We start from the raw sequence: 23,179 nt of genomic DNA on the forward strand, positions 1-23,179 counted from the left end.
ACTGTAAAGCTGCAGCAAATAAAGAATATTGACTCTGATGCATACTCATATACATGTCATGGTAGCAAGAAACATTGCTGAACAGAGATGTAATCAGTGATCGGGGCTCTTTTCAAAAGCCTCTCTGGAATGTGGCCTTCTAAAATACTTAACGGAAAGAAACAACTCATTAATGGTAGGTCATGTTTGTCATACGTCCTACATATGATTTGCTCTGATTTATATTAATAGTAACAGTAGAAATCTCAGTCTGATATTGATGTATCCGCTAATAGTAATGAGCATACCACTTAAACTGAGGTATCAAAACAGTATCCTATGGTTTCTCAGTTTCCCATGATGCATTATTTTAGAAGCAGAAGGGGAGGGATATGGTGTCTTATAACAGTGACATTACTACAAGTATACCATATCTCTTTCAGCTGTAATTTGTAGTCTATGATAAGAACAAGAAGTCAGTGTAAAGTAATTGCAAGGAAACCTTTCCACTTCAAAAGAAGAGGTAGAAAATGCTTTTTCAGGTATCCTGAGGGAAGTTATCTGGTGACACTTCTCTTTCCCTGGAAAACATGTGTTCAACGATAATCTTGGAAAATTTAAACCATATAGTGAAAGGGCTTTTATATATTTAAAAACTACCAAACACAAGCACTTAAATATGTAGAATTTCATTTAAATAAGTCAGTCAACAATTTTTTATAAAGTATTTAACACTTCATTGTAGAAACATAGGCAAAATGACTATTATAACCAAAATGAAAAATATTGTTCAATTTAAAAAATGTACTTAAACAAGAACCTGAAAAAGTTTATGGTATGCATAACATTGTTCAAGCAAATCACACGAGTATTACATAAACCAATATTCTATAAAGGCCCCAGTATGGCAAAGTTTAGAAATAGGTAGTATGCATGCACATAGTACAACAAAAATTTCCTTATAAAACAGCAGTTTTTAATGCTTGTACAAAGGGATAGAGAGCAACCACAAACATATTTCATCTGTTAGATTAATACATTATGACAGCTAAAAGTCAGTCATGTCTATCAGAGGGACAAAAACCCCCACAGCTTATGAATAAATCTTTTGTGCCTTTAAAGATATTTGTATAAAAATGCTATCTTTTTATACAACTTAAATAAACCATATTTGTTACAATCAAAATTTGAAAACAAACAGAATGAATGGGTTCATGTTTTGTATAGCCAAAGACAAAACAATCTATCAGTGCTAATGGCACAGAAAAACTCTCCACCTGACATCTGAGCACATTATTCTTATACCTCAAATGGTCCTTGAATCTTCGTTGAATTGGGAGAACAATTAGTTTTATTATATCTTGAAAATGTTTACCAATTTTTTTATGAAAGAAAATTCTCTTTGAACTAGCAAAGAGTGTATTATTAAAACTGAAATTTTGCATCGGTTTGTGTGGTTGTTTGTGGTTTTCTTGTGTTCACCTTGGTTAAAGAGTGATCTCCATTCACAACATGAACATACTGGGGAAGAGATACATAAGAGAAGCATTCTTATGTCCAGCTGTGCTCTTGACTGGCTGTGTGCCCCAGGACCAAGAAGGAATAAAAGGTCCTATCCCATAGCAAGTGCTATTAGTCCTGTTTTGTTTATATGTTCGCTATGTTCTATCAACCTAAATATTACTATTGTTACAAGGGTATATGTTTTGTATATCATAGAGTCTACTGAAATTTTGGAAAATAAGTCATTTGTATTCATGCAAATTTTTAATACTATGTATTTTTAAAGTTTTTGTCCTCAAAATTTCCAGTATTTATTTGTCATCTGAGACTAATTTCAAAGCAGGAGATACTGTATTTGGAAGGGCTATGTATTCTCAGCCAAGTCTCAATCCATGTCCACAGGCATAAAGACGAGAGTTTGTCATTTCAATTCAAGAGAAAATACAATGGCATTGTAATACAGTATTTAGATAATAAAGTGAGGAAATGGAGAGTACGTTGCTGATTATGTAGAACCAAAAATTCTTATAAAATAGATTGCTCATATTAACTTTACAAAGGAATATATTTTTTAAATTTTAACAAATTCAAAGGTGTGTCATATCAGCAGCATTATTATAAGTTGTAGTGTAGTGCAGTTATTTTTCATAAAAATACCATAAAAATGGTGAATCAATATTCATTAGCAAAAAAAATAAAACCCAAAAAACTCAGAAAACAATTAACCAGGAAAAAGATAGAGAGAATGCTGATGCGAAAACAAGTATAATACTGTTGGAACATACAAAAGTAATCCTTATATTTTATACATTTGTACATCATAGAAAAGTGTCCTTCATCATGCCACTGTCTCTCTGATGCCAATTTCAATCTTCTTTGGGAGCAGTTCTTTCCGTTCATCAACACTTCCTAAGGAGTTTCGACAGTTCTGTCCGTCCATATACAATTTTGCATACACTGGGTTGGAGTAATTTGTCGGCTGGAGAAGAAAGAAAAGAAGTCTAATTTTACTATCTCTTTGAGCACACTATTTCTTACAGTTTCTATTTTTAATGATCATACGCAAATCAATTTCCATATATTTTAGTCACTTTTAATGTAGAAACAGAACTATATTTTAAAAGTAGCTTGGAAGCCAAACAGAAGCTTTGCTATAAAACTAAAAGCCAGTGTGTCCTTGTGAAAGTTATAACTAACATGGCTTTCCCACAAAATGTTAAAGCTAGTTGTCATGTTTCAAGGGTACTTGGTCTTAAACCCCATTGTCACCACCTCTGACTGCTGGTGTAAGTCCACAGGTGGCATAGAAAGTATAGATGCAAAAAAAAAAAACCCATCTAACTGGATTCCTCTTCTAATTTCTCAATGTGAGCTAAACATAAGTAAAGGAAGAGAAATTAAAGTTCCAAAATAAAGACAGCACTTTTGTTTCCACCAACCTGCATGTACTCGCTATCGGAAATACCTCTGGAGACTTCCAAATACTTTTAACTTTATTGTGCCCTGAGGTTTCAGAGACATTTTGCATTTTAAAGCAAAATTAAGACTAACAAAATCAGGTTCTTTCAGTTCAAAATAACATACAATATTCATTATTAAGGAAATTGCAACTTAACACAAAAATGCCATTTCCTTTTTAATTTAATTGGTGTTTTGGTTTAGTTTGAGTCTTTATTTTCTTATGCAGTATCTTAAACTTAGTTACAGCAAGGAAACATGTACTCTTTACAGCATGCAGAGGAGATACTGTAATACACACACTGAGAATGAAAATGATTTGATGGAAATGAGAAAGAGGAGTGGGAATGTGGAAATCCACAATCTATTGTTCTGCCTAAGATGAGCTTTTTGACTGTGGACAGAAAACTTTTTTTCTAAACCAGGTAATTAATGATAAAAATTAAGATAGAATTAACTAGAGAGCATCTCATTTGTCAATATGATTACACATTTTAGCTATATTTTAGTAATTTCATTTTTATAATCTATCCACTTACATATCTATGGCTAACACAAATTTATTCGGTTTAAATTTCTCTTCATAAGTCTGGCTGGCCATACAATTTAAAATTCTTCCAACTTTCATAAAGGAAGTACTATCCATTTATATGGTAACAAGTTTTATAAACATTCTTATATGGAAAGAACACACTGCAAAAGTCTGAGATTTTAAAGCTGTTTTACCAACTCTTGTTAATTAAAACTCTAAGGGAAAGTTCTGTCCATGTCAAACACAGCTCTGTTAATGGCGGGGTTTGCAATGACATGAGAAGAAAAAGATGGACTATTTCTCTCACCCCAGAAGTTAGTGGTCCTTTCAAATCAGAGTTTAGGTAGATGGGCGGTGCTGTGTGTGGGAGCTTGAAAGCACTGGGCCCTCCCCCTATGTACCTGGACTGTACATAAACAGAAAATTTGATCTCATGTAACGTTATGGAAACATTGTTTTCACCGATACAAAATGCAGCTAAATGATAATATTCTTTAGCCCTAGACAAAATCAGGAGACTTGTGTCAGCATGTAGAACTTGCGATAATTATCTCAAAGTTGAGACCCTCCGTAAGGTCCAGCTTTCTGACATGTGTTCTGTGTGAACCACATCCACTTCTGTTTATCCCTGGAAATTACAAGTTTTTGAAATTCAGAATTTAGCCCGGCGATCTTATCTACTTCCAATATCCAGGAGAATACATATATGTGTTTTCTTTGGGTTTACCTTCTTATTTAGCTTCTCTAGAATCATGAATTATGGGCTCAATGTCCTTTGTTTATTGCTATTAGTGGGGGGAAGGGGGGATGGGGAGAGAGAAGGGAGAACGGGAGGATTGGGAAGAGCTTGGGGGAATGGGATGGTTGAGATGGAGGAAGGGTAGATATGGGAGCAGGGAAGAAGATATCTTAATTAAGGGAGCCATTTTAGGGTTGGCAAGAGATTTGGCTCTAGAGGGGTTCCCAGGTGTCCAAGGGGATTTCCCCAGCTAGCTCCTTGGAAAGCAGAGGAGAGGGTGCCTGAACTGGCCTTCTCCTGTAGCCATACAAATGAATATTTTGCATATCACCATAGAACCCTCATTTGGCGATGGATGGAGACAGAGACAGAGACCCACATTGGAGCACTGTACTGAGATCCCTAAGTCCAGATGAAGAGCAGAAGGAGGGAGAACATGAGCAAGGAAGTCAGGACTGCGAGGGGTGCGTCCACCCACTGAGACGGTGGGACTGATCTACGGGAAGCTCACCAAGGCCAGCTGGACTGGGACTGAAGGAGCATGTAATCAAACCGGACTCTCTGAATGTGGCTGACAAGGAGGGCTGACCGAGAAGCCAATGATAAAGGCACTGGACTTTGATTCTACTGCAGGTACTGGCTTTTTGGGAGCCTAGTCTGTTTGGATACACACCTTCCTAAGCCTGATTGTAGTGGGGAAGGCCTTGGACTTCCCACAGGGCAGGGCACCCTGACTTCCCTTAGGAATGGAGAAGGGGGAGGGAGAAAGGGGGAAGTAGGAGGGAAATGGGAAGATGGGAGGAGGTGGAAATTTTAATAAATAAATAAAAATTCAAAATTTAGGAATCAAAAGTGCTCTTTCCTTAGACTCAGCTATCCTCTTCAACAATTCATCATCACTTTTAAATTTTAGGATAAAAATTGATATATCAATTAATTTGTTTTAGAAAGCTATTATTAAGACTAAAAGATGCCAGGCCATTGCTTTAAACTTCAGTGGATCTAAAAACAGCATTACATAGTTGTTATACTCATATTCATAATGTAATGTTTCATAGTCTCATTATTCATGAACATCTGAGAAGTAAAAAAAATACAAAGAACATGTATAAGTGAAAAGAAATCTTCAGCATCAACTGTTATTGTTGAACAAAATATGATGTGTGACAAAGAGCAGGGTCTTTGGAAAAGAATCTAACATGGATGACTTTGACCCTTAAATACGTTTCTACAGAGTTCTCATATCAGAAATTAAAAAGCAGTTTAATTGTAGGACTTGGAGTTCGAATGAAGAACCACTCATTTTTAATCGACCTCACATTTGAATAAGTTTTTGGGACACAATTTGTTTGGTCATTTTGAATGCTGTGGCCCAGCTTTCTACAGCTCTTAATATATCAGTTGTTCTGTAGCTATGGTTGATGCAAAAATACAAAATTACATTCAAAACATTATTAACCAGGTAGAAATAAATGTTAAGCTGTATTTTATACAATTTTAGTAATTAAGTTGGTTAACTGGTAAATATGTTTATTGTTTGCTCAGTGAAATTATATGAGTACACTGAAATTATATCTGAAAGGCCTGAAATATAGTTTTATTTTCAAGCACTAAGTTTGTAAATATTTCATTGAGTTGTATTCTCAAGTTTAAGTCATTATATTAATTCAGTTGCTAGAAATCAAAATGACAAAGGGATTTTAGAAATTTATATAAAAAGCTGAGAAGTGCATTTTCATCAGTTAATGGTACATGATGGACACTGTTCTTCCTCAGAACAGCTGAAAGGATGCCGGCAGTCTGTTTGTTAAGATGGCATTAATTAAAGATAAGTTTCCCAGTATGCCAAGTGTATATGATCTTTCAGTGTAAAGTGCAATACAATATAATAAGGTTAACAGTATTTAAATCATGAAACGTTCCAAAGTAAAGGTGCTAATTAAGAGAGAATAAAATTAGTCCTAATGCAAATGATTATAACATCTATACATTTAGTCTATATCATAATTGCTGATTTTTATATTAGAGAATATGATTACTAATTTCAGGCTTAAGAGGTCCAATTCTAGGTTCAGAAAGGGAAATACAGAAACAGGAGAAAACCAGTTAAGCAAATTAAGTGAATTATTGGTCACTGTGTTTGGATCAGTTACAGTTACAGTTTGGATAAGTGTCTTTAAAATCTCAAAAGCTGGATAACAATTGAGAAGTAAGGACTCAAAAAGAAATTAGAGGACACAGCTTTTAGAACTTTTCAACAAAACACTATTGTGATAAAAATAATTATTTTGAAACTGAGCCAATGAACACTTTTCATATTGAAAATGAAGTATGCAGTGTTTTATATTATACTGTATATTTGCTAGCACCCCACACAATTTAAGTTACTATAGTAAATAAAGTTGTATCTTTATTAAATAAGTGAACAAATTCCTTTCTATACCACACAGTATTAACTAGTAAGTTCTAGTGAATGTTATTCATCAAGTATTCTCTTTTGGAAGAGCCTAAATAACTCAATATGTCTTAAAGTCCTGTGCTATAATTTTAGATAGTGCATGATTAAAATCAGAACTCTGCAGTGGTTTTTCAAGAACATTAGTATTTCTCTATTCATGATTTCAAGTCATATTACCTTTACTGGATCTATCATGAAACTTGGTTCTAAAAGACTCCCATCACTGTGGTCATGATCCACTTCATACATATTGTATGACGGATTGCCGATTTCTACATTTATGCCTCCATTGATGATAGGCTGTCTTCTAATTGTCTTTGTTCTATAGTATGTGAACAAAAATTTAAATATCAATTTACAGACATCACAATTTAAATTACACACTACTAAAACATTTACTGATCTGTTGACATAGTACCACTGATAAATTCTGAATGAAATATAATTGAGAAAATTTTAATAGTTGACATTTTTCAAATCATAAAAGAAGACTTACACTTTTACCATTTATTTTCAGTAAATATTATTTAACATAGCATAAAAGCATATTAGAAGTAAAATTCTTCTGAATATACAATGATATTAATGGAAAATTCACAATTCAATTGTAAATTAAATTTCAAATGTTTTCTTTGGTGTGAAATTAACCCTAATAAATTATGATAAAGAAACTTTTCAATATCTTGTTTATAACCCTGGTCTTAATGACTAGAATCTTAATTCACAAACTTTTATGTTCTAAACTGCTGCACAATTATAATTATATAAGCCGAAATACTTATATTTATAGAAAGATAAAGTAAATAAATGCACATTTAAGATATGATTTATGACACCTGCATAGTATGTAGTAGTATAAAATAAAGTAATAAGATAATCTTTAGATATTATTGTTTATTCAAAAAAAGAGCACTTGAAATACAGAAAATTCTACAGAAATAGTCAATTATATGCCCTTGTTGGTTTCTTTAGACTATGCACACAGAGTGATTCTACCTACATAATATTAAGAAATATTTGTGTAAATTATAGTTTTAAGTGAAATAAGGGTAAGTAAAGTGAGAAATATATTTTTAATTGGAATAATTAATTCTGTTTTTTAGAATAAAACATAACATTCCTGTCACTTTCATATGGCCCAGTCACTGCAGGTAAATCCAGAACATGGCATCTTACCTTCTTTTTCTCTTACAAAGTACTAAACCGATCACTAGGGTGGTTATCAAGGTCACCAAGAGGACAAGAGGCACAATGATAGCAACGCTCCCTGGAAAATAAATTGATACATAGAAAACACATAAAGAAAACGTTATAAAGCTTAATATAACTAAGCTACCACACTAAATAATTTCACCACTAATGTGAAAAAGGATAAATCATGAAACAAATGTTTGTATTCCGAGATCATAACTCCTTTACAAAAATCATCCTACCAAAGAGTCTGTTGGGATGTTTGTTCAGATATCTTTTGGTTACGTTCATTTAACCATTTAGAGAAAATAACTTCATAATTCTGAATTACATCAAATTTATGAACATGCTATGATGTAAATACACAAGGAACGTCAATGATGTCTGAATATATTTGCTTTAAATTTCATGATCATAATCCCACAAGCTAAGTTATTTTTCTATAAGCTACAGTTATAATTACCCATACTGTCTGTGACAAGTCAAATGGCATGGAAAAGTGCAACATACTAGTTTGACTTCAATAAGCATGGATGCAAGCATTGTTTCATGAATTTCTAGGGAGAGAGACCTTGAGAAGGTTACCTGGACTCTGACTTATGCTCTTGCCATTAAATGAGTAACAAGAAAAACAAGTAGGGTTCTGACACCCATTTTTTAAATCAACGTCCAGGCAAAGCCAAAGTGTGTGTATATATATGTATATACACATATATGTGTGTGTGTGTGTGTGTGTGTGTGTGTGTGTAGATAAACATTTATACATATAAAATAAGTTGAATACATTCTAAAATTTTTAAGAAGAACCAGATAGCTGTTAACTTGTTTATTAAATAAATAAGCAATTGTTGTTCTCTTTCTCCAATCCTTATTTCAGAACACTTTCAGGAAAATATTTTTGAAGCTTCAATTTATGTTAAAAAAAAAACCCTACTATTTGTTTTTATGTTCATGGAAATTATCTTAGAGCTTATAATTTAAAAAAAAATCTTAAAATGGTATTTTTGATCTTTGTACATCTGATCATAGGAAAAATAAAATTTGTAGAAACATTGTCTATGATGCAGCAGTGATTTTTATTAGACACAGACACTTCTAGAATCGATACACTTTGCTGGCAATGTAACCCTAGGGTGGAATGTCAGGATTATATACCATGAATGGGAGGAAACAGCTGAATGAAAAGTCCGTTTTATAGCAGGAGGGTTCTGTAGCACTCTTGGGCAACCAATACTAGTTTTTTCCTAGGCTAAATTGCTGGCACATGTGAAAGCAGGTTTTCTATAGACATCCAACAAAATAGCTTACCTAACAAGTGACCTAGAAATAATATAATTGAACTCTTAACCAAAATTTAAATCTCCAGATATTTATGAATAGAATATCAAAACTCATCAAAAATATAAAATTTCCTCTGCATATGCATGTGCACATAAAACACTGATAATGTTAACCATCACATTACACACAATGTACAGACACTTTACAGAGGGATTGATGCTTCAATAGTTACATGTAGATGATACATAAGTAAGATAGACTCCTGGAGATTAATTATCAAAATATCTAAAAAATGTTCATTAAAAATATTAATGTATGTCAGCATCCCTGCTTGTAACCTGGAGAAATATGTATTAACAGATTCATGTGCATGTATATCTACACACATGACTTCCACTTTTATTCACTTAATCATAAAACTTAATTTGTTCTTTCGTGTTGTTTTGGGTATATGACTTAGTGAGCTCAATGTTTTATTTTACATTTGTTTCAGGAGTGAACATTTTGGGTATAAGTCAATCTCAGTAACAAAAGAAGACAGAACATCAGGCAGCTTTGATTTAATTAACAGTTTTTGTAAATTTTAAATGCCAAGAAACAAGTTTATTTCCTATTAATATATGGTCTTAAATGGCTGAACTCATCTTGACAAATATCTTCACTTTGTTTCACATTCCTTTCCTGTTAAGCCTTAGAATATTGGTAAATGTGTAAATAAACCAATACTAGATACAAAGTATGCAGCATTTTCTCCTTCTCGGTATAACTGCAAACTATTTACACATTTATATATTTAACTGTTCTCTCTAGTTTTAGTCATTGCATAAGCTAGAGATATTAATTATGCGTGTAAGAAACCTAAGCATCTCTTTTCTTTTATTTTCCCATCACAGATGGTAGCTGCAATTCCTATACATTACAGAACTCTGTGTAAGAGCCCAGACATCTGGTATGTTTATGAAACCAATCAAGGTAACTACAATAATGTTTAGTGTTCATGATAAATAATATGTATAGCATTTTGTTTTTATTTTTAAAACATTAATAAAAGAAACTAATATTTTTTAATAAATTCTAAAATATATAGCAAATCAAGAGCTTTTTGTTTGAATCTTTTTCTTCTGTTTCTTTTGTCCTTGTCTGATTTGTTTGATTTTATTTTACCTAAGCTTTTTTTTTCTGTTACTTTTAAGTTTGCTGTTTGTATCCTAATGAGAAAGAAGTGGTATGGATTTGGGTGTGTTCAAAAGTGTGGAGGAACTGTAAAGATTTTGCGAAGAAGAATCCACAGTCAGAATATATTGTATTAAAAGATTTATTTACAATTAAAAACTAAGTTTCAAGGTAGCATGCTAATCAGTAAATATACTTTTAGCATAAAAGATTCTAACCTATCAAAATGATCTTTTTGGTAACAGATGATAACTGGGTCCTGTAAGTTGATTGAAAGAGTAAGAAAGCAGAGGGACCTAGCTCAGTGATGCCATTAAGAACAAAACAAGTCTTTCTTTGCAATGTGGTTATGGAGACTTATTCTCCCCTGGAAGAGGCAGTCTTGAAACTCACTTGAAGCCATAGACACTGAGTCAAGCAACTTCTCAAAAGATACCAGCAAGGTTGACTTAGACAAAATGTCTCAGGTTATTTAGATATAAAATACTTGGTATCTTTGATCATCTCATATTTGTGTAGTCAGCAATATACTGATAATGTCGAAAATGTTGCATGTGTGCTTAAGAAATGATTGCCTTACAAATCCTCTGTATGCCCATATTTTACACATTTTCCAATAGATTTGTACATCCCCTTTTTGAGGGCAAAGCTTTTACTTCTCCTTTCTCTGTAAATAATATAGTTTCTATATCAGATTACCTGATGCCCAAATGTTCAATTCTCATTTAACAAATACATTTTAACATGAATTTTATCTTTGCTTTATGGCTATACATGCACTTTCTCTCATGGCACTTGATATATATTAGATAATGAAACAAACATGTTCTTTAAACACGGCATCTTGTGGGCAAAGTGGTGAATGCTTTTAATCCAAGCACAGCATTATGAGGCACAGACAGTTAGACCTCTACGATTGTGAGGCCAGCTTGAGTTCCAGAATAGCCAGAGATGCACAGAGGTCCTGTCTCAGAACAACGATAACAACGACAACAACAAAATCATGGCACCTTACAGAAACTAGACTTTGTTCTAGAGACATAATGAATTTCCAGCCAGTCTGAGCCTCCTAAGAATTAGCCATTGAGAACTGAATAATAGGTGCTCTTCAGCCCTAAGAGAGTACAAAAACCAAGGGATTAAAATTAAGCAGTAAGTAACCACAAGAGTGGAGGGAAGAATGGATAGTTGGGAGGACATGTGACATACAAGAAAACAGATTGTTAGAAAGGTACGTGTGAAATATATAAATGAGCTACTAATTTATACTACTGCAGAAAAGGAGGTAATACTGAAAATCTAGGAAGAAATATGCTATGAATGCGTTGTTTGGTCCAACTTAAGAGAAAGAATGCCAGGCTCATGTATATCTTGTGCTGTCCAGGGGTTTAAATTAATTTTGCAGCCATCTAAAATGCCAGTTGTTTGGGTGGAGAAAAGTATACTGAACTTGAGATTCTTGAGGAGGATAAGGTGTAAGCCTCAGACTCAGAAGAAGACAGAAAGAAACTAGGAGTGTCAAATTAGTACAGGATTGATAACTGAAGTCAGGAAAAGAGGACTTGTCAAAGATACTAAATCCAGAGAAAAGGGCACTGCAGGAGAGAACACACCTAGTGAAAAGGAGCAGCTAGAGAGTTATCAAGAAAAAATGAAAACAGAGTGTCACAAAAGGAAGTTAGAGTTGACTCAAGAGAGGGGCCTAATGTGAAAAAGTTAGGATCATAAAGGTAAGGAGAAGAGTTTATTTATCCATTTATAACCAATACATTATCTCACTTTGCACTTTAGAATGGCCTCAAGCATACTATATAGTCCAGGTGATTTTCAATTTTCTAACAATTCTCCTGACTCTGCACCCAGACTCCTGGCATTACTGGGACACGTTATGATGCCTAAAAAAAATAACATTTTTCTCTCACTGACTGTAGTTATACTAAAAGTAAATAATTAAAATGATAGCATAAATTAGACCATTTTTGCATGTTAAAAGATAGTCTACATTTTAGTACATGGCTGTAGAGATAAAATGTCTTCTTATAAAAAGATTAGGATGCCCTCTCCAAAGATATTGTGAATTGCTGTTAAAACTATAAAGAAAGTATTAAATATTACATTCCAGCTCAGACAAGCTAACCATGAACTTTCTGCAGGAATATGCCATTCATCGCAGACCACTTTCACTCTGTTCCCTCCCCTTGTCCTGTTGCTACTACCATCAACTACATCCATTCCTTTGGACATCTTTCTACTCCCTGCGCTATTGTACCTCATGCTTATGAGTCTCTGCTCCTGATAGCCTATGCTGGAGAGGATGTGGAATGAGGGGAACACTCATCCATTGTTGGTGGGAATGCAAACTTGTGCAGCCACTTTGGAAATCAGTGTGGCGGTTTCTCAGGAAACTGGGAGTCAACCTCCCTCAGGACCCAGCAATTCCTCTCTTGGGTATATACCCTAGAGATTCCCAAACATACTACAAAAGTGTTTGTTCAACTATGTTCATAGCAGCACTATTTGTAATAGCCAGAACCTGGAAACAGCCTAGGTGTCCCTCAATAGAAGAATGGTTAAAAAAGGTGTGGAACATATACACATTAGAGTTTTACTCAGCGGTAAAAAATAATGACATCTTGAATTTTGCATGCAAATGGATGGACATAGAAAACGCTTTACTGAGTGAGGTAAGCCAGACCCAAAAAGAGGAACACGGTATGTATTCACTCATAAGTGGATTCTAACCATAATTTAAGGTCTTTGAGCCTATTATTCGTGATCCTAGAGAAGCTAAATAAGAAGATGAACCTGATGAAGATTATTTAGCTATCCGCCAGGAGGTAGGAAATAGTCAAGAGTCCCAGATCCTTCATCTGGCATTGGATGGCGATACAGATGGAGGCCCGTGTTGGAGCACCGAACTGAGCCCCCCAAGATCCAAATGAGGAGCAGAAGGAGGAAGAAAATGATGAAGGACTTCGAGGGATACTATCACCCACTGATACAAGGGGTCGGATCTAATGAGAGTTTACCAAGGCCAGATGGACCGTGACTGAACGAGCATGTGATCCAACCAGATTCTCTGAATGTGGCCGGATTTTCTGAATGTGGCTGGCCTGCAGTCTTTCTGAGAAGCCATTGACAATGACACTGGGACTGGTTTCCTCTGCATATACTGGATTTTTGGGATCCAGTCTGTTTGGATGCTCACCTTCCTGGACCTGGAGAGAGGGGGGAGGAACTTGGACTTCCCACAGGGCAGGAGACCCTGACTGCCCTTGGGGACAAAGAGGGAGGAGGAGAGGGGGGGGGAGTGGGAGGGCGTTGGGAGGAGGGGCGTAAATGGAAACTTTTTTTTTTTTTTTTTTTTTGGTTTTTCGAGACAGGGTTTCTCTGTAGCTTTGGTGCCTGTCCTGGAGCTAGCTCTTGTAGACCAGGCTGGCCTCGAACTCACAAAGATCCTCCCGCCTCTGCCTCCCGAGTGCTGGGATTAAAGGCGTGCGCCACCACCGCCCGGCTTTTTATAATTTAATAAAATTACTTTCAAAAAAAAAAAGAAAAAAAAATTTTTAAATCAAAAACACTGTGACCTCAGTCAATTTCTGTCAGGCTCTAGTTTGGTTCCATTTCCACAGAGAAATCACCAAATCTCTTAATTGTTTATACATTTATTTGCTCACATATTGTTTTAAGTCTTGTGTATCTTAGTAGAGCTTATTCTTCTCATATTCACACAGAACCACCCATCTTACTCTGCCCCAATCACTACAGTGATTGAGATTCAACATTGGTTTTGTAAATCATGGCTTTGGGGGAACTGGTAGGACGACATCATCATATCAGTAATATTTGCATATTTCAGAGTCTTAGTATCTGTAATCAGATATTTTGTGTGCTAAATTAGAACAGATGGCATGAAATAAATAAGGATGATTCAGAGAAGAGCTAAAAATGATGTGCCTCTTGCTACAGTCAAGACACCAACTTTCCAATATCGCCCTCACAAAATGCTGAGTATATTTTATCTTAATTTACCACACACTACAAATAGCACAACTCAAAATTTGAGCAACACTTTCTCTAAATTTTTATGTGAATTTAAAATAGGAATATGAAACGACTTCTCTTATTCTGAGTTTGAAACAGACAGGGTAGCTTTCCAAGCAGAATCTGAGCACAAAGTACCAGAATCAAAGTTCTGCATAATTACTCAAGCTGTTGTCTTGGCACTTGAAGCATCAAGACCCGGAAGATTCCTGTAGTGCTACTTGGAGATGAATGTGAAAGCTATGCATGGATTAGAGAGCAAATCTCCATGGAGAGGCATGAGCTGTAAAAGGAAGGCACCATGTTCCTAACCTGGTCAAGTTTTACGCTGCCGAATTCGGTGATTTCAATGAGAACAGCCTGAATGAGGCTCAGATGTTTGAACACTTGATCTCTAGTTGGTGGCATCTTGCATAGGTTTGGTATATGTGCCCTGGCTGGAGGAAGTGTGTCACAAGGATGACTTTGTGGTTTCAAAGTCAAATATCATTTCAACTTCCCTCTATGTTTTGTGTTTTTAGTTCAAGTTCTGAGGCCTTAGCTTCCTGCTCCAGCTACCATGTCCTCCACTGGCTTCTTCCACTCTATCATCAGGCACTTCAACCCTCTCTATTCATAGTTCAAATAAATACTTTCATCCTTAAGTGACTGTCGTCATTGTGCCTTATCACACCAATGCATATGCAGATAATACTTTGTGATTTTTAACTGTTTTATTTAGAAGCATAATGTGTAATAATAGTCTTCTTTGTGTACAGATGACTTCTGCTTATACTTGAGGAGTTCTCAACAAACCCTAAAAATCATTGGATTTTCCCTGAGAGGGTAAGAGCAACACCCATACTTTAGCAAAGCTGTTTTCTTCTGAAGAAAAACTGACATAAGTTTTTTGTTTTGACTGCCTTTTTTTTGTTGTTGTTGTTCTTTTGGCTATTGATGTTCTTTATGTAGAAATATCTAACAATAAGCACTCTTTGGTTAAAACTTGTGCATAGTATTTCAATAGAAATAAGTGACCGCAAACACAAGATCACTGTTGTATATTTCATAATATAAAACATAAGTATATTGACTTGGTAAAATAACTAAACTTGATATAGCTTTCTATGAGAAAATACAAGTTCAGGACACTGTATATGCCTTTAATGCTGATTTCTTCAAAGGGAACGTTATTCTTTGAGCCCGGTTTTTGGCTTGTGGCCTGGGACAACATTGTTGAATAACCTACATAACCACTGTCTCAGTCTGAGCATGGCTTAAAACCATGGCAGTCTTGTAGCAACCTCAGTATTTATATCCATGAAGTAAGAATTTTGACTGTGTACTAGACAATTCTTTTTTTGCATGTTTGTTTTTCTATTCCTCCAGAAAGAATAAGTGTAGTAAATTTCTAATTAAAAATAAAAAGTTGTTGAGAGATCTTCTGGTGTGGGATTACTCTCTGTATTTTGTGAATATATCTTATTGACATTGGTTAATAAAGAATCTTTTTTGGGCTTATAGCAGGGCACAATATAGCCAACCAGGAAATCTGATATATAGAGAGACTGTAGGCAGAGTCAGAGAGATTCCATGTAGCTACCTAAGGAGAAAGACAGCCACTGGAGCCCACCAGAACCTTGCCAGTAAAACACAAGTCTTGTGGCAAAATTCAAAATAATGGAAAGGGGTTAGTTTAAGATATAGGAGCTAGATGGCAATACACCTAAGTGAATGGACAAACAGGGTTGTAATTAATAAAGTTTCTGTGTGTTGGGACTTGGGCAGCAGGAATGACAAGCAGCCTCTGTTTACTGTCTTCCTACCCTGCTGCCCTGAGTATCTGATATGAGGCACACAGAACCAAGTTCAGTCATGTTCTAATAAAGGGAAGGTAGTTGTTTTGTGATAACGTAATGTCTGAATAGCTAAGGTTCCTTCCATTACCACTGGTATTTCTATTAATTTTAGGACTTTCAGTGAAGGGAAGAAGGAAAAGTCTCCGAAGCCAGGTCAGCACTCCTCACACCTGATGTACTGGTTCAGGTCTGTTTTAGGTAATTAGGTGTACTGTTTTCCAAAGTAGGCTATAGCCCATGCAAACATGTAGGTCGCTCTCAGTGAAAACACCTGGAAAATCCTCTCTAAGCCATTTTCTATAATCCAAATTTTCTCTGAGTATAGTCTTTATGAAAAATTTAGAAAATTTGATAGACGTCATACTCTGGATCATTATTCCCTTTCAGATAACTTCATTAATCTTTAAAATTACTTTTTCCCTCAAATACTCTATACCTTCTCTGAACTAGATCCTACAGAGATTTTCCTAAAGGAAGGATGAAAGCCCCTTACTGTACAAACGCTGATTCTACATCATTGTTTGCTGCATGCTTGTAATTTCAACTGCATGTTATCATTTTTATGTGTTCTTAATGGTTAGCAATATGTTTAAATACTTCATAACGACATTATTATATTATTGTACCTTCAGAAATTTACAATAAAACTGTTTTGAGTTTTACTCATGGTTAAAAGAATAAATATTCATTTTATGTGTCTCTCTTTAATGTATAAAATTAGTCTGAATATCTCTGCCATACATAATCATTTGTAAACTATTTCCCAAATTCTAGCACTCTAGGCCTTCTTACCATTATGATCTTATATTCACAACAAAAATACAAAAAAGAAAATCAAAAACCTCTGTGAGCAAAGAACACACAACATATCTATTCAGATTAGAATATTTGTCACCAGGACAGTCTTTTAGAACAGTGGTTCTCAACCTGTGGGTTGTAACCCCTTTATCAAACCTCTGTCTCTAAAAATATTTACACTATGACTCATAACACTAATGAAATTACGCTTATGCAGTTATAGCAAAAATAATTCTGTGGTTGTGGGTCACCAAAACAGGAGGACCTGTATTAAAGGGCTGTAGCATTAGGAAGGTTGAAAACCAATATTTCAGAAGTATACACCACTTTTCCAAAATATCCATAGTTATTAACTCAAAGTAACTTCCACATGTTGAAAAATTTGCAAACTCTTGATTTGAGAACAGAGGAACTATTTGGAACCAGGTGTAAGGAATAAGTAGGAAAAAAAGCTTCAGAGCCTATTACTAATCAACAAAATCATGTAATCTCAGTCTACATGTTATCTTTGCCCCATTGTAATACATGGAAATAGTATGATTATGTTCATATATCCTGAAGTGAATCACTAAATTTAAGGATGGTAATAAGTAATATAATTTTCCTTTTTCTCTATCTATAGTCTCTCTTGTGTCCCATTAGAGACTTTCCAGTCTTCTGATTCAAGGTTGAAATAGTGGTAATATATGTGAAAAGGGACACTTTTATGACTTATTTTAAAAATTTTTACAACTTGTCACAGAACAGAGAATAACACACAATGTTGTTTGAGATAGATCTGCCATGAAACTTCAGTGTTATAAACAACAGATGATACATATATAATACTACATACTAATATATGTACATAATACATATACACATATCCAGCTTTAAAGAGATTGTACCTCTTACAAAATTTGGCTCATAATTTACTTCTTTATAGTCTTACCAATAAGATTTCATTTCCAACAGTACCACGGAGGTGTCAAGACTACACTTTTCTCTAATTACATGAGATTCTCAATTTTATCCCTTATAGTCTCACATAACTCAATGACTACACAAAAGAAGATGAAATGACTTCTATAGTTTCTATACAAAAAATATTATTCTGTACCACTTACTTGTGCTGATGTGCTCAGACTTGCTGCTCTTTGGGGCTGGTCTCTCACACTGTGTACCTGACCAATTAGTGGAGCATCTGGAAAGATCCAAACAATAACAAAACCATCAAGAAGTGAGTAAATAACACAAAGCACACATCCAACAATATAGAAACTTCAAATAAAACTTAAGTTTTGAGAGAAGAGCCAATCATTACAGATTGACCATAAGAACTTTCTGACTAATTAGTTTCACATTTTTGTATGCTTCATGCAACTTCAACTGAATAGCATTTGTTGAGATATGTAAAAGAAAAAAATAAGCAGCTACTCAACCAATATCGAGTGTACATATAACACAAAACCTTCTTTTTAATGAAGGTTCTGCAGTTTGTTCTTTTCAAGTTCAAGATGTATGTAACAACTAGGTATAGAAATATTACAGTAATAAGAGACAGGAAAATACAACACTTTCCTTTATTAAATGATATGTGTATTAATAGGGGTTAAATGAATACACTCAAGATTTCATAAAGAGAAGTTGTTTCCCTGTATTGATACCACATCAGTGTTGTTGTAAGCCTAGAGGAGAATAAGGGGTACATTTGATGAAAATCTGTTAACACAAAGCAGAAATATCTAATTGGATGATGCCAAAAAAATGAATGTGAGTTGTGTTCCCTGTGTGTGAACAATGCTAACTGGCGAACAGAAATGCCTGTTGTGAGTCTTTCAGCATCAATCTAAACAGAAACAATATCTTTTTGATATCACTTCTTACTTAAAATGTCTTTCAAATATCACCATATTAGAATAGTTGTACAATATACAATAAAAGCTTTAAGGGCCATTCCAAGTGAATCTCTCTCAATGCAGTGTGCAGTACACAGCTGCAATACAAGACTTCTGTCCCAATTAATTCAGATAAATAATGTTTTTTCCAAGCTAGGCTTCAATCACACCATGTACATTACTTTTGATATTTACAAAAACAGTATTGGTTCTCATAAACCTTGGTTACATTCCATAAAATCACCATAATAAAGAATTCTAACCACAAACAAAAGCTGATATCAAACCAAGTACAGGATATTCAAAACAACTGACAGTATTGATTTCATTGAAGCATATAGTTATTTGATTAATAATGATAATGTTAAATTATAAGTATGAAATATGTTTCAAATGAAAATTAATATCATTATTTATGTGATGATTCAAGCATTTACTAAGCTTTGTGTTGGAACCTCATAGAAGGCTTACACGAAGTTTAATTTTTCTACACATAGCATTTGTGATAGGACTACGTTAATTGTAAATAATTGAAGCAGATAGGTTAAAATCTAGGTCTATAGATAATTTTATATGATTGAATAAGAGTCATGCAATGAGCATATAAAATTTTGATAAAATGAACAACGAATAAAATGTTTGTGTCATATTTCATTGTTTCTCATTTGTGATTCTATAGATACTTGACCTAGAACAACTCTTTCAGCTGTTCATGGTTTCCAATTCTCAACACAGTCCACAGATAACTCAAAATAATATGCTTCGGACTGTTGTCAAACATGTTGTCCTTGCAAAATCTAATTGTTGCAAAATTCTTTTCATTTTTTTTTGTAATTTTACATCTGTCTTATTTTCCTAATTGAGCATTGAGAGTGTTTTGAATTCTTCAATGTCAAATTTGTACTGATTATACACTTCATTATAACACTGATATGAAGACATTAATGTGTCCAGCCATATCAAATTTTTTTCCAAACTTTTGAGATTTATTCTTTAAGCCACTTTATTTTCAAAAGTAGACTAAGGTTCATTTTAAAATATGAGAGTAACGTTTGCTATAGTTTATGGTCCTTCTAGAGTAGCAGTACTCCAGCTGTGGGTTGTGACCCCTTTGGAGGTTGAAGGACCCTTTCACAGGGGTCTTACATCATATCTCCTGCATACCACATATATACATTGCAATTCAGAACAGTAAAAAATTACAATTATTAAATAACGATGAAAACAATTTTACACTTGGGGGGGTCACCACAATATGAGGAAATGAATTGAAGGGTGGAATCATTAGGAATGTTGAGAACCACTGCTCTTGAGATAAAAATCTCTGAGGTCATCATTATACTGAAATGACTGAAATGATAAAAGTACCCGAGAAATAGTGAATCAAATGCTAATTGAGCAGATTCTCGCATGAACACGGTGTATATTATATAATTCATGTTGTTAAGAAAACATGCTTTAGAGATGAAGGCAAGCAGTGAGTGTGAAGCAGACTATGGAGATAAGAACAGTAGGAACTTAGGAGAATCCTTCAGCTCTTTAAGTAGGGGGCAGGTGGTATTTATTAACAGTATAGTCCAATTTTCTAATTTATTCATGCCTTGAAGCTTCATACTTATTTCAGGTAAGGAAGTCATGTGCTCAAGTTCTTAAAATCTATTACTTTTAAGTGGTGGAGTACATTTAAGTTAAGAAATATTTGATTTATTTTATGTGGGGTTAGCTCTCAGAAAATACACAAAATAATTATTTTTAAGAGTAATACATCTTAATCGGAGATGCCAACCTTGTAATTTTCCCTATACTTTTTATAAAGCAATGTTTTACAGTCAAAGATAAAATAGGTTATGTTTCACTGTCTCCCTTTTCTTCCAGACTTGAAAATAATCTCTTTGAGATATTAAATCAAATAGAAATCATTATTCTTGTTTCCTACATTACAAAATTACAACCTAAGACATTTGCTGCTCCAGAAGTTTCTCTTCCAGTGGGTGATTTAAAACCAAGCATTTTAAAACCATCTTTATAGATTTTAATAAATCTTCATTTCTAAGTGGAATGCAATGATCAAGGCCATTAACGACCCAGCATTGAAGGAAAGGAATGTGCAGATCATCAAAATTTCCTGTCCAGTTACTCACTGAATTATCTGCATAATCACACCAGCTACAATTTCTCTGGCATCTCTTTCTCCTTTTCTTTATCCATCAAGCAATACTTGTCATCCATGCTGTAGCCATCTTTGAATCTACACTACTACAACTCACTGCTATCTCTGTTCATAAACATCTACAAGTCAGACTCACCATCACAAACACCTGCATATCATTCACTGAAAAACTATCCTAAGTCTATTTCCCAGAGCACACAATCATGAAGCATAGAGGATTCATATTTCGTCTTAACATTATATCATTCTAGATTACTGATTGAAACTACACAAATTTTAATGAAATATTTTTGGGTTGGAGACAGGAGAGAGAGGTAGATTCCTCTATATTCAGCCAAGGAATCATATACACACATCCATCTTTCCATCATTATCGCTCTCATAATTTTGTGCACCTATGAGTTGTTTATTAGAGGGTTGCTGATTTAACTATTCATGACAATACTTCTTACATAGATCTTTAACTTATGAGAGTTACAAATTTTGCATTGATCTCTTAATCTTTTTCTTTCACTTTTGTAAACCATAAGTACAAAATCCTCTTTGTGACATTTCTAAAATGTCCTAAATTAGAATAATCATAAAACTGAACTTTTCATAAAACTTCAGATTCTGGATTTCTATAAGTCAGGGAACTCATCGAGTATCTTGTAATTATTATTGCAGATCCATTTACTAGCAATGTTAATCTGAGAGAAGTAATACATAACAAACTTCAATAAATATAATTACTATAGTCCCACAGAGTATATGCTTATAGCAAGTTTCACTTAATCATTTTCATTGTTAGACTCAGAAAAATAATGTACAAGCCCAACATGACCACTCAAAGGTAAGCTACAATACTATCAGTTCTTTACAAAAGATCTGGCAAAAAAACAAAACAAAATTTATTTCTTGAGTTCTAAAAATTACTTCTCTACTGGATTTTGCCATATAAAAATGATTATTTAGTTCATCATGGCATTACAATTTATATAAATATTGTATAGTTATACTTTTTCAGTTTCAGTTAACACCCTGGGGTAGAGGGTGTTGTCCTTAGTAACAGTAATGGAGCATAAGATAACACATAACCAACATTGCTAGGAAGTCAAAGTAAACTTGTATATCAAATAACAGATTTTCAAAATATAAGCTAATACTTATTACAGATATCACCTATAATTAAATTGTTATAATAGGCACAATTTCAAAGTGGTAAAAGAGAGGTATTTTTGTAATGAGAATTAAGATTAGGTATGTACTATTGTGTGTACTACCAAGTATAGATTCAATTTTTCAGGTATGAGGTTCATAATAATAACAATAATAATTCCATATGATCTGCTCCTGTCATTTCTACAGAAATGTGGTCCAGAGTTATTTACTTTGGGAGAAATTCAAAACAAAATAACTAGATTAATAAATTTTTTTTTTATTTTCATCAAATTTAAAGGTCATGGAATTCTTCTGGCCACAGTGAAATTCAAAGTTGAACCCTAAAGCAATTGAAACTGTGTTTCTCCTGATTGGATGTGTGAAATTTTCATTTTTAAACATGATGATAGACACATTCAGAAAGGAAAAATATCTTAACATAAGCTAATTTTCTCTACATGTTAATTAATCAAACAATCAAGAAATTCCACATGTGCTATATTGTTCTCAGTGTTCTTAAATCTCATTTAATAAAATTAGAAACTTGACTACTTGTAACACATCATCAAATTTGTACAACCATATTTTCATATAGCAAAATTTATACAAATCATGTAATTTAAGAGATACCTAAATTATTAACTTTCTAAATTTTCTAAATAATAATTTTATAAATATTTCTAAATGTTAATTTTCTAAATAAGGTTCTGAACCTTAGAAACCCAGCATTAGTACACAGTGTTCCACTTTCTATCTTTTTTCTGTGTAGCTCCTAACACCTTTGCAAACTCTATGCTAAAGATGTAGTACTTCAAAACGCACAGTCATTTCCCGCAGTTTTAGGTAGTTAGATGTTTATTCAACTCAATTTCTGTCAAAGCCCTTTTGCATCTCTCAATGTTTCATGGCCTTTATAAGTAAAATTCTCTCATGTATCCATAAGAATATACACATTAGAGTTTTACTCAGCAGTAAAAAACAATGACATATTGAATTTT

The 23,179-nt window shown here is 33.9% G+C and overlaps 1 protein-coding gene across 2 annotated transcripts in view; it reads right to left on the minus strand.

The window, feature by feature from the left end:
• Positions 1 to 525: 525 nt before the first annotated feature.
• The window catches only part of Lrp1b (LDL receptor related protein 1B), a 1,858,137-nt gene continuing 1,835,483 nt past the window's right edge, over positions 526 to 23,179 (minus strand). For both annotated transcript variants that reach the window (XM_087899923.1, XM_087899922.1), the window contains 5 exons: positions 18,101 to 18,177; positions 7,846 to 7,936; positions 6,847 to 6,991; positions 3,780 to 3,878; positions 526 to 2,461 (listed from right to left, as the gene is read on the minus strand). In XM_087899923.1, coding sequence (XP_087756049.1) covers positions 2,321 to 2,461; positions 3,780 to 3,878; positions 6,847 to 6,991; positions 7,846 to 7,936; positions 18,101 to 18,177 — 553 coding nt within the window. In that variant the 3' untranslated portion in view covers positions 526 to 2,320. The remainder of the gene's footprint in view (positions 2,462 to 3,779; positions 3,879 to 6,846; positions 6,992 to 7,845; positions 7,937 to 18,100; positions 18,178 to 23,179) is intronic.

The sequence above is a fragment of the Myodes glareolus genome, chromosome 21 (genome assembly GCF_982192425.1).
Source record: "Myodes glareolus chromosome 21, mMyoGla1.1, whole genome shotgun sequence".
Lineage (NCBI taxonomy): Eukaryota > Metazoa > Chordata > Mammalia > Rodentia > Cricetidae > Myodes > Myodes glareolus.